The sequence below is a fragment of the Bufo gargarizans genome, chromosome 1, assembly GCF_014858855.1.
Source record: "Bufo gargarizans isolate SCDJY-AF-19 chromosome 1, ASM1485885v1, whole genome shotgun sequence".
NCBI lineage: Eukaryota > Metazoa > Chordata > Amphibia > Anura > Bufonidae > Bufo > Bufo gargarizans.
Window position 1 is genome coordinate 706,261,098 of NC_058080.1, and position 12,000 is coordinate 706,273,097.

At 41.8% G+C, this 12,000-nt stretch overlaps 1 protein-coding gene across 1 annotated transcript; it reads left to right on the forward strand.

Annotated features, from left to right (window-relative positions):
• The first annotated feature begins 9,219 nt into the window (after positions 1 to 9,219).
• On the forward strand, positions 9,220 to 11,741 carry LOC122929724 (40S ribosomal protein S3a-like). Its single transcript, XM_044283395.1, has 2 exons — positions 9,220 to 9,737; positions 11,352 to 11,741. Exons 1-2 carry the CDS (start codon positions 9,246 to 9,248, stop codon positions 11,739 to 11,741), a joined length of 882 nt encoding a protein of 293 aa, XP_044139330.1. The 5' UTR covers positions 9,220 to 9,245.
• Positions 11,742 to 12,000: the final 259 nt, after the last annotated feature.

Consider the following 12,000-nt stretch of genomic DNA (forward strand, 5'->3'; position numbering starts at 1 on the left):
GATTCCACTCAGTATCAGCAGATTCTGGAGACCAATGTCCAGGAATCAGTGACAAAGCTGAAGCGGCGCCGGGGTTGGATCTTTCAACAAGACAACAACCCTAAACACTGCTAAAAATCCACTAAGGCATTTATGCAGAGGAACAAGTACAACGTTCTGGAATGGCCATCTCAGTCCTCAGACCTGAATATAATTGAAAATCTGTGGTGTGACTTAAAGAGAGCTGTCCGCGCTTGGAAGCCATCAAACCTGAATGAGCTAAAGATGTTTTGTAAAGAGGAATGGTCCAAAATACCTTCAACCAGAATCCAGACTCTCATTGGAACCTACAGGAAGCGTTTAGAGGCTGTAATTTCTGCAAAAGGAGGATCTACTAAATATTGATTTCATTTATTTTTTGTGGTGCCCAAATTTATGCACCTGCCTAATTTTGTTTAAACAATTATAGCACTTTCTGTAAATCCAATAAACTTCATTTCACTTCTCAAATATCACTGTGTGTGTCTCTTATTAACTGACATTTTTTATCGTAACAACCAACGATTTATACAGGAAAATCATGACTATTAACAAGGTTGCCCAAACTTTCGCATCCCACTGTATACCTGCCTCTCACTATACCCCTTGCGGTTTATAGTTTCTCCTGGAGTTCTCTGCTGTTGTTTGGTTGATTTCCTGCTCCCAGTTCATCTTCAGTTAAGTCCTCCTTCCTTCCCTTCTGTTGTTTGTACTGGCTAGACCTTAGGTTGACTCTGATTCCTTCATCTTGTAGAAGGAACCGGTTGTATTTTTGCCTGCTCCCTAGCTGAGGGTTGCAGCAGGGCTTAGGTTTGTGTGCATGAACACTTCTATCATCGACATTTGTTTTAAATTAGAGGGGCAAAGGTTTAAAAGTAATATCAGGAAGTATTACTTTACTGAGAGAGTAGTGGATGCATGGAATAGCCTTTCTGCAGAAGTGGTAGCTGCAAATACAGTGAAGGAGTTTAAGCATGCATGGCATAGGCATAAGGCAATCTTTCATATAAGATAGGGCCATGGGCAATTCATAGTATTCAGTATATTGGGCAGACTTGATGGGCCAAATGGTTCTTATCTGCCGACACATTCTATGTTTCTATAAACATCTTGTGCCAGAGAGTTTCATAGTCTCAATGTTCTTACAGTAAAGAATCCTAATCTATGTTGATGGAGAAATTGACAGCATAAAAGTTCTACACAATCTTCAGATAATCCTGCTTGCCCAATTGAACATCTGCACTACGATCAATATTTTACTGCAAATTTCACCATTTTTAATGCTACTGAAAACCTGCAACAAATTCTGCATAAAGCTTGGATCTTGTTACAGATTTCCTACAAATTAACAGCAAATTTCACAGTGTGAAAATGGTGAAATGTTTTACTATCTCATATTTATATGCAGGAAGGAAGGAAGACATTTTATTTTTTCCCAAAAAGTACCCATCATGTTGGCGTTTTGAAAAATGTAACATTGTTTTAAGTTGTAGCAATATACAGATTTTTTTAAAAAACATTTCAAAATGTAAATACCAGATTTATAACAGCAAATTATACTGAACCGCATGCGAAAAATATGTCATGCTCCAGCAATTTATTTGCATTCAGTCAGCTGCCTGTTAGCCATTCACGTTGCATGCTTTGATGATTGGGGTATGTACTTTACTAATCAAGCTGTGAACTTTCGGTGCTTGTGTTGTATCTATAATCATGTAGAATTCTCAGCTGATTAGCTGCACATAGGGGATCAGAGCTGTTACATGCTATGCTGATGTCATTGGATTTTTCCCCGCTGCATAAAATTATACAATATTTCTGAACTGATCTAGAATGTAAATGTTCCCAGTAAGTTTCCAACCGCTTCTAAATTTACACCAATATAGATGACTATTTATATTCACTTTTAATTAATTTTATAATATGGAAGGGCCTATTTTATAGAAAGTGCTTTTGTAACTAGTAATAAGTTAGTAGAATAGCAAGAAAGCTCCACTATTCTGTTACGTTCTTGGGCTGAGTCCTACCTTATTTTTATTTTGCATCTCCCATAATGTATTATTTTCAAATATCAACATACTGTATCAGTTTTTTCCTATAGTGGGTGGACCTTAGGTATCACTCGACACTACCACTTGTGCTTAACCATAGAACAAAAATAAATTGTAAGAGAGTAAAGACAAAACTACTGGTGTGGGAAAATATGTTCCATTGCCATAATAGCCATGAGCTGCAGAATTCTAGTACTCAATCTATAACAGTGACCACAGAGAGTAAAAATTATTTACAATTGTAAAGGGATGAAAAAATCTATTCTGTTAGAATCTAATTCGACCCAAATTTTGCAAAAATTTATGGTGAAAACAAATCAGAATTTTTGGTGATTAGATTAAGACACATTTTTCAATATGACACCAGCCATTTTTTCAGATCAGAAAACAGGAAAGATGGAGAAGGAGAGTCACATGACCCTAAGAGATGTCTGTGCTAGAATTTTGGGACTGTTAAAAAAGTAAGAAAATCCAAAAGTTCTGTGCATTTGTAAGGCCACATTCACACAAACTTATGTGTTTTGCAGTCTGCAAATTGCGGAGTTGCAAAATAAATAAACGGATGACGTCCATATGGCTTCCGTTCTTTTTGTGTGGATCCATTGTAACAATGCCTATCCTTGTACGCAAAACGAGGGCTACAGAACGGACATACGGATGCAGATAGCACACGGTGTGCTGTCTGCAGTTTTTGCAGACCTATTGAAATGAATGGGTTGTCATCCAATCCGCAAAAAAAAAAAGAACGGACACGGAAACAAAATACATTTGTGTGAATGTAGCCTGAGGCTCTTTGCCACAGCCAATAGCCACATATGTTACTGTCAATTTAACATAACTAATGATGATACAGATGTAGCAGGGTTGACAGTCACAGTCATAACACGTTAACTATATTTGGTAACTCACCAAGTGTGAGTGCTAACTCTGTTGCATTTGCATAGACTTGTATAAGAGGTACTGTATCTTTGTGTTAGTCCTCTTGCACACAAAAGTATTTTCATTCCGCTTCAGTTCCGTTTTTTTGCTGACTGTATACGGAACTATTTCAAAAGGTCCCCCCAAAAAAGGAAGGTACTCCTTGTGCATTCCGTTTCCGTATTTATGTATGTCCACAAAAAAATTGAACATGTCCTATTATTACGAACAAGGATAATACTATTCTATTCCGCAAAATATGGAATGCACACGGATGTCATCGGTATTTTTTGCGGATCCGTTTTTTGCGGACCGCAAAATACATACGGTCATGTGCAAGAGGCCTTAAAGAGCTTGAAAAGTTGCAGAGATTTAGGAGACCCCAGAAGGTCATCAATAACTTGTTAGGTAAATTCAGTCACTTTTGATTCACGTAAAATGTATCCAGACCCAAATCAAATCACCTCACTGATTCAGCTGAATCAAGTCTGAATTGTGAACCTCTGTGCCTCTTTGCCTCTTTGCTAGGTATAGGAAATAGTATGTGCAGTTGTATCCAGAGTCTTGTAGTTGTGAGTGCTGTGTTCAGATTTCTGTACACTATTGCTGTTTGCCTTCTGTTCCTATGCAGGACTCATTCTCCCTAATCCATTGGTATTATCATCCCATTTTTTGTAATCTATCGGTGAGTGTATAATTCTGCATTTGTTGTGTGTCAGTCTGACATGTGTTTCATATATCCTTTTTTGTAAACTTTCAGTCCTTATGTAATTCTACTCTAAGTCCACAGGTGTCACAACCAGACAGCTGAGAAGCTCTGACAGAAGCCTTTCAGAACCTCCTCCTTGAGTTTTCTTTGTTTTGAATTTCAGTTCCTCATCTCGTTAGCCTCTCTCATGGGTGGACTGATAACATCCCTTTAAATTCCTCCCCATAATGCATTAGTGTGTGGCTTATACAACTTCCTGGAGTGTGTGTGCATGCTGATCCTATTTTCCAGCCTTCTACAAGATAAGTGCTGTACATTTATTTGTGATTTTATGTTTGCTGGATCCCAGGTGACCCTGACTCCCTCCGTGTCTAGTGTAGGGAGCCGGTGGTCGTGTCCCCTCACTATTGTAGGGTGTTCAGGTGGTATATAGTCGAGGTACGTGGATATGCGATCATCCACCATTGGGATTTTCGCATAGGCTGAGCAGTCAGGGAGAGTGCCAGGTCTTATGCAGGGGTCTCCCTTTTGTTCCTTAGTTTTGGATCCAGTGAGTCATATATTCATTTAGCATTGTCTTGTTTCCTGTACACCTTCCGTGACATTATAAGCCGCCAAAACCGTCTCTAGCATGGATCCGGTTTCACTTTTGACTGAACGCTTCCAGGGTCTTTCATTGGAGGTAGCTGATCTCCGTAAGACTCTTTCTCAGTTTCTAGTGACCGGTTCAGCTTGCGTTCATGGAGTTTGTTCTGAGCCTAAGATCTCGCTCCCGGATACGTTCTCCGGGGGTAGTGAGAATTTTGTGCGTTTCAGAGAGGCTTGCATTTTCAGAGAGGCTTCCATTTTTGCCTTCTTCCCCATTCCTCTGGTGATGAGGAACGGAGGGTGGGGATCATTATATCGCTGCTCAGGGGTAACGCTCAGTCGTGGGCCTTTTCGCTGCCGGTGGGGGCACGGCCCCTCCGTTCAGTGGATGATTTCTTTTTAGCCCTGGGTCAGATATATGATGATCCGGATCTAGACTACATCTGTTATGCCAGGATAAACAATCCGCAGAGATATACTGCTCAGAATTTCGGAGATGGGCAGCTGATACTGGTTGGAATGATGCTGCACTCCGAAGTCAATTTTGCCATGGTCTTTCAGAGGGATTGAAAGATGCATTTGCCTTTCATGAGAGGCCTATCTCCTTGGACTGTGCTATGTCTCAGGCCGTTCGTGTTGACAGGTGTCTTAGAGAGAGAGGAGAGATCTCTCCTTCCTGTCATACTCAGTCCCAGGACAGTGCAGCGGTCTCATTCTATGCGCAGGGGTCTCAGTCGCTGTCAGCCCCTTCTGAGCAGGAGCCCATGCAGCTGGGGTTGATTGCCTCTGACAATAGAAAATTCAGCCTGCATGGGAAGGTTTGTTTTTGTTGTGGAGGTATAAATCATTTGGCAAATGTTTGTCCCTCTAGGAGATTCAGGCAGTTTTCTGGGAGTAATAAAGAAACAAAAAGGAAAAAATCTTTTAAAAATGTTCCATCTGTTACTATTGGCAGGGTTGAGGCGGAAATTGAAGGTTTTCCGTTTGCTTGTAGTTCCCGTTTTGTCCTGCCTGCCAGGGTGGCGCTAGAGAGCAAGAACATTTTTTGTGAGATTTTTGTAGATAGTGGAGCAGCTGTCAATCTCATTGATAATCATTTTGCGATAACTCATGGTTTCCAGGTGTGCACTTTGGGAAAGGATATTCCTGTTTTTGCTATTGATTCCGCTCCACTTTCTCAGAAATCATTAAAGGGCATAGTTCACAATATTCGTTTAATTGTGAGTGATGCTCATGTTGAGGATGTGTCATGTTTCGTCCTTAGCGGATTACCTACTCCTCTTGTGTTGGGGCTACCCTGGCTCACTAAACATAACCCCACCATTGATTGGCAAGCGAGGCAAATAAATGGTTGGAGTGACTTTTGCAGAGAGAATTGCCTCACGACATCTGTTTCTGAGGTTTCTACTAAGACTGTACCACCTTTTCTCTCTGAATTTTCGGATGTCTTCTCTGAGAGTGGAGTTCAGGATTTGCCCCCGCACAGGGAGTACGATTGCCCTATTAATCTCATCCCAGGCGCCAAGCTCCCTAAATCTCGTTTATACAATATTTCCCAACCTGAAAGGGTCGCTATGCGTGCTTATATCTCGGAGAGTCTGAGAAAAGGACACATACGACCCTCGAAGTCACCTGTTGCAGCTGTTTTTTTCTTTGTTAAGAAAAAAGATGGTTCTTTAAGACCTTGTCTGGATTTCAGGGAGCTGAACAGTATCACTATTCGTGACCCTTATCCGCTTCCTCTGATCCCGGACCTATTTAACCAGATTGTTGGGGCTAAAGTCTTTTCCAAATTAGATCTAAGAGGGGCATACAACCTGGTCAGGGTCAGAGAAGGAGACGAATGGAAGACGGCCTTCAATACCCCTGAGGGCCATTTTGAGAATTTGGTTATGCCTTTTGGTTTGATGAATGCCCCAGCCGTTTTTCTGCATTTCGTGAACAGCATTTTTTATCATTTAATGGGAAAATTTGTATTAGTGTATTTGGATGACATTTAGATTTTTTCTCCTGATTTCAAAACTCATAAGGAACACTTACGTCAGGTCTTGCTCATCCTGCGGGAGAATAAATTATACGCGAAACTGGAAAAATGTGTGTTTGCGGTTCCAGAAATTCAATTTCTGGAGTTTCTTCTCTCCGCTTCTGGTTTTCGCATGGACCCCGAGAAGGGCCGCGCTGTGCTTGAGTGGGAGCTTCCTGAGAATCAGAAGGCGCTGATGCGTTTTTTGGGCTTTGCCAATTATTACAGGAAGTTTATTTTGAATTATTCCTCTATTGTTAAACCACTCACTGATATGACCAGAAAGGGGGTAGATTTTTCTTCCTGGTCGGTAGTGGCGCGTAAGGCCTTTTCTAATATCAAGGAGAGTTTTGCTTCCGCTCCCATCTTGGTACAACCTGATATTTCTCTACCCTTCATAGTTGAGGTTGATTCTTCTGAGGTGGGTGTGGGTGCGGTCTTGTCTCAGGGTTCCTCTCCTGCCAAATGGCGACCGTGTGCCTTTTTCTCGAAGAAACTCTCCTCCGTAGAGAGAAATTATGATGTGGGAGATAGGGAATTGTTGGCCAACAAGTTGGCTTTTGAGTAATGGCGCCATTGGCTAGAGGGAGCCAGACACCCTATTACCGTGTTTACTGACCATAAAAATCTGGCCTACTTGGAGTCAGCCAAGCGTCTGAACCCGAGACAGGCCAGATGGTCTTTGTTCTTTTCAAGGTTTAATTTTGTTGTCACGTTCCGCCCTGAGGTTAAGAATGTGAAGGCAGATGCCCTGTCACGTTTTCCGGGAAGTGGGAATTTTGAAGATCCGGGTCCCATTTTGGCTGAAGGTGTGGTGGTCAGAGGCTCCTGATCTTTGTCCTCCTGGGAGGTTGTTTGTGCCTCTCGCTTTAAGACACAAGATTTTTAAGGAACACCACGATATGGTCCTTGCTGGGCACCCGGGGCAAGAGCCACAGTGGATCTCATCGCTCGGAGATTCTGGTGGCCTGCGCTTCGTAAGTCGGTTGAGGGTTTTGTGGCAGCCTGCGAGACTGGCGCTCGTGCCAAAGTCCCTCATTCGTGGCCATCAGGTCCTCTCCTTCCCTTACCCATTCCTTCCCGTCCTTGGACACATCTGTCCATGGACTTCATAACGGACCTGCCTCGTTCCTCGGGGAAGACTGTGATTCTGGTGGTGGTGGACCGTTTTAGCAAAATGGTGCATTTCATCCCTTTTCCTGGCTTGCCCAATGCTAAGACGCTGGCGCAGGCATTTATTGATCACATTGTCAAATTGCACGGTATTCCTTCAGACATAGTCTCTGATAGGGGCACGCAGTTTGTTTCCAGATTCTGGAAGGCTTTCTGTTCTCGCTTGGGGGTTTGGTTGTCATTCTCTTCTGCTTTCCACCCGCAGTCGAATGGCCAGACAGAGCGCGTCAATCAGAATCTGGAGACATATCTGCGCTGTTTTGTGGCGGAGAATCAGGAGGATTGGTGTTCTTTTTTGTCCCTTGCTGAGTTTGCTTTAAATAACCGTCGTCAGGAGTCCTCTGATAAGTCACCATTTTTTGGTGCATATGGGTTTCATCCGCAGTTTGGGACTTTCTCGGGAGAGGGGTCTTCTGGTTTACCTGATGAGGACAGATTCTCCTTGTCTTTGTCATCTATTTGGCAAAAGATTCAGGATAATCTAAAGAGCATGAGTGAGAGATATAAGCGTGTGGCAGATAAGAGACGTGTGCCTGGTCCGGACCTGAATGTTGGTGATCTGGTGTGGTTGTCTACCAAGAATATCAAATTGAAGGTTCCCTCCTGGAAGTTGGGTCCTAGGTTTATTGGGCCTTACAAAATCCTGTCTGTCATCAATCCTGTTGCCTACCGTCTTGATCTTCCTCAGACTTGGAAGATCCATAATGTTTTTCATAAGTCCTTATTGAAACCTTATGTTCAACCCATTGTACCCTCGCTTTTGCCTCCTCCTCCGATTATGGTTGATGGGAATCTTGAATTTCAGGTCTCTAGGATTGTGGATTCTCGTCTTGTCCGCGGTTCACTCCAGTACCTCGTTCATTGGGAGGGTTATGGTCCTGAGGAGAGGATGTGGGTCCCAGTGACGGACATTAAGGCCACTTGTCTCATCAGGGCTTTCCATAGGTCCCATCCTGAGAAGGTGGGCTCTGAGTGGCCGGAGTCCACTCGTAGAGGGAGGGGTACTGTCACAACCAGATAGCTGAGAAGCTCTGACAGAAGCCTTTCAGAACCTCCTCCTTGAGTTTTCTTTGTTTTGAATTTCAGTTCCTCATCTCGTTAGCCTCTCTCAGCTGTCATGTAGTTGGACTGATTGCATCCCTTTAAATTCCTCCCCATAATGCATTAGTGTGCGGCTTATACAACTTCCTGGAGTGTGTGTGCATGCTGATCCTATTTTCCAGCCTTCTACAAGATAAGTGCTGTACATTTATTTGTGATTTTATGTTTGCTGGATCCCAGGTGACCCTGACTCCCTCCGTGTCTAGTGTAGGGAGCCGGTGGTCGTGTCCCCTCACTATTGTAGGGTGTTCAGGTGGTATATAGTCGAGGTACGTGGATATGCGATCATCCACCATTGGGATTTTCACATAGGCTGAGCAGTCAGGGAGAGTGCCAGGTCTTATGCAGGGGTCTCCCTTTTGTTCCTTAGTTTTGGATCCAGTGAGTCATATATTCATTTTGCATTGTCTTGTTTCCTGTACACCTTCCGTGACAACAGGTTATCTGAGTACCAAGAGCCATTAATTAGGCCATGGGAAAAGTGATTGCCATAGATAAAGTCAAGTTCTCAAGTCTTGCATAAGACTGGTTTTAAGAGTACAAAAAGGTACATTGTATATTTTGCATTTGTTAAGGTTAATTTTATACAGATTGTTTGAACTAGTAAATAATTATTATAGCATTAAACTTTACTGTTTAGCTCTTTCTCTCCCAGCTCGACAAGATGGCAGTCGGCAAGAACAAGCGTCTGACCAAGGGCGGCAAAAAGGGTGCCAAGAAGAAGATCGTGGACCCTTTCTCCAAGAAGGACTGGTACGATGTCAAGGCGCCGGCCATGTTCAATATCTGCAATCTGGGGAAGACATTGGTAACCAGGACCCAGGGAACCAAAATTGCCTCTGATGGACTGAAGGGCCGTGTGTTTGAGGTGAGCCTGGCTGACCTGCAGAACGATGAAGTGGCCTTCCGTAAATTCAAGCTGATTACAGAAGATGTACAGGGCAAGAACTGCCTCACCAACTTCCATGGCATGGATCTGACTCGTGACAAGATGTGCTCAATGGTCAAGAAATGGCAGACCATGATTGAAGCACATGTTGATGTGAAGACTACAGATGGCTACCTTCTCCGCCTGTTCTGTGTTGGGTTCACAAAGAAGCGCACCAATCAGATCAGAAAGACTTCCTATGCCCAGCATCAACAAGTATGTCAGATCCTGTCGGGCATATTTATATCTGCACATTAAGGTCTGACAATATTAGAACCAAAATGGAGATTCACATTACCTTTAAGAGGCCAAACTCTCTGTTGGAATAAGCCAGAGAAGATCATGATGGTCACTGGCACACAATGTATATTGTTTTAAAAGTTATTGCCAACAGATGTGGTATCTTAAGAGAATGTAATGGGTCTCACATAAACTATCTCAAATACCGGGGTCAAGAGAGGTTATTGCTTAAAAACACTGATCTCATTGAGGGGATATAGCAAGTTGTTGTTTTTCTTCTCTTAAAAATGGTCTATTCAGAGGAGCTGATATTTCAAACATCATTAGTCAATAGCTGTGACAATTAGGTGTATACAAACCAGGGCAAAAGCTAGAAGTTTATGGTTCTCTTATCTGACCATAAATAAGATGGTCTGTTAACTGTCAAAATGGATCCATGGTGTCTGGGAAAGTGATCCTAAAGTGTCAGAAAGAATACCTCCTAATTGATTTAAGTTGGGAGAGACCAAAGGTTAAGAGGTGTAATAAAGCCGGATATATATGTTAATTCTAAAAATTGCTATATGATACAACAGTGCCATCAAGTGGTAGATGGGCAGAAGGAATGCCAATTAAATGACATCATCCCCATGATTACCATACGTAACACCCACCTTATCTAATTGGAAATCCCTAATCCAAGAGGGGATGGGCATAGATAAGGATGTGGATATCTAAACCAGTTTTTGGGGACAGAAGAGAACTAAGATCACTTGAAAAATCACTTGAGACAAAGAGGACTTGAGCCAAACATCACTTGGAACTTCTTCAGGGAGAACACTTGGGAATTCATTCATCAGCATCACTTCACACGTCAGGAACGTACCTTAGGACGGGATAGATCTGAATCTTGGAAAGCTGGGTCCCTTCTAAAAGCTCTTTATCCCAAAGCAAGGGGTAATGTATAATCCATTTTATTTGCAGTAATTATAAATCGCTCCAATTGGCATATAGTTGAGACCCCATTATTAGTGGGTCAATAGTGTTAACATTAATTTTACGGGAAATTTTAATGAACGTGCACATCATTAGAATTCCTGTAATATTGCTATCAGAGTGGAATCTCTGATCGGATTTTATTATCCGTAGTTAGGTCAACGGGCGTATTTATAAGGTGTCTCTTACTGCCATATTCTCTGATTGAGCATAAGGGATTTTCCACAGATTCATTTCTATTGTTTTTTTGTTGTTGTTGTTGCATTATAATATTTTGATTACCAGTATATTAATCGGTAATAATTTGATAAAAGGAAGTAGTATTATATTGTACTTAAGTCAGCCTGTAAACGGTGGAGCACCATCTTATGGTCAATTTTGATATTATCTTTGTATTTGTATGCCATGTTTTCTGCTTGTATTTATAATAAATTATATTTTGTATAATTAATTGCACCCTGTTGCATTAGCTGCACAAATTAACTTTAGATCTCATCAATAAAAGAACTGGCGTTTATATGTCCGCCAATTAAATTTTTCATTTTTTTATTTTTTTATTTTTTTCATAAAAATATGAAATCATATTTTATGATTTCATATCTTATGTGAAATAAATACCCGACAATCCGTAAGAAGATGATGGAAATCATGACCCGTGAAGTGCAAACAAATGACCTGAAGGAAGTTGTTAACAAACTGATCCCAGACAGCATAGGCAAAGATATTGAAAAGGCCTGCCAGTCTATCTATCCTCTCCATGATGTCTATGTTCGCAAAGTAAAGATGCTGAAGAAGCCAAAATTTGAGCTGGGTAAACTTGATTTCTTTTCCAGGTCCTTGCATATTCAAGAGAGGGCTCATCCGAGACAGGTCGCTTTTACGCCAGGAACAGGATGGATTCATACTACAATTGGTCCAGACGATAAGTCCTATAATATATTCTTTACTGCAACACACTCCTATGACATTTTAAGGCAACACTTTGTTTCTCCTCTACATCTCCAAGATGGCTATTAGTGTTGCCTCCTATAATGTCAAGGGGTGTAATTCACCTTCTAAACGTAGTCAGATTTTTGGAGTGTTGAGGAAAAGCAAAGCAAATATTATCTTCCTACAGGAAACACATTTTAAAATACGACATTTCCCAAATCTCTCTTTTTCTTTTTACCCTACTTGGTTTCATTGTGGCTCACCTTCATCAAATTCTAGGGGGGTTAGTATAGGGTTCCAGAATAAAATCCCCTTTACCCTTGATGATCAACTGTGACCCAGAGGG

Bases quoted from the DNA above. Each gene is read 5' to 3' on its own strand.
- LOC122929724 (XM_044283395.1), top strand. From the start codon at position 9,246: ATGGCAGTCGGCAAGAACAAGCGTCTGACCAAGGGCGGCAAAAAGGGT. The intron at 9,738-11,351 runs CTGTCGGGCATA...TACCCGACAATC, and splicing joins ATCAACAAGTATGTCAGATC to CGTAAGAAGATGATGGAAAT.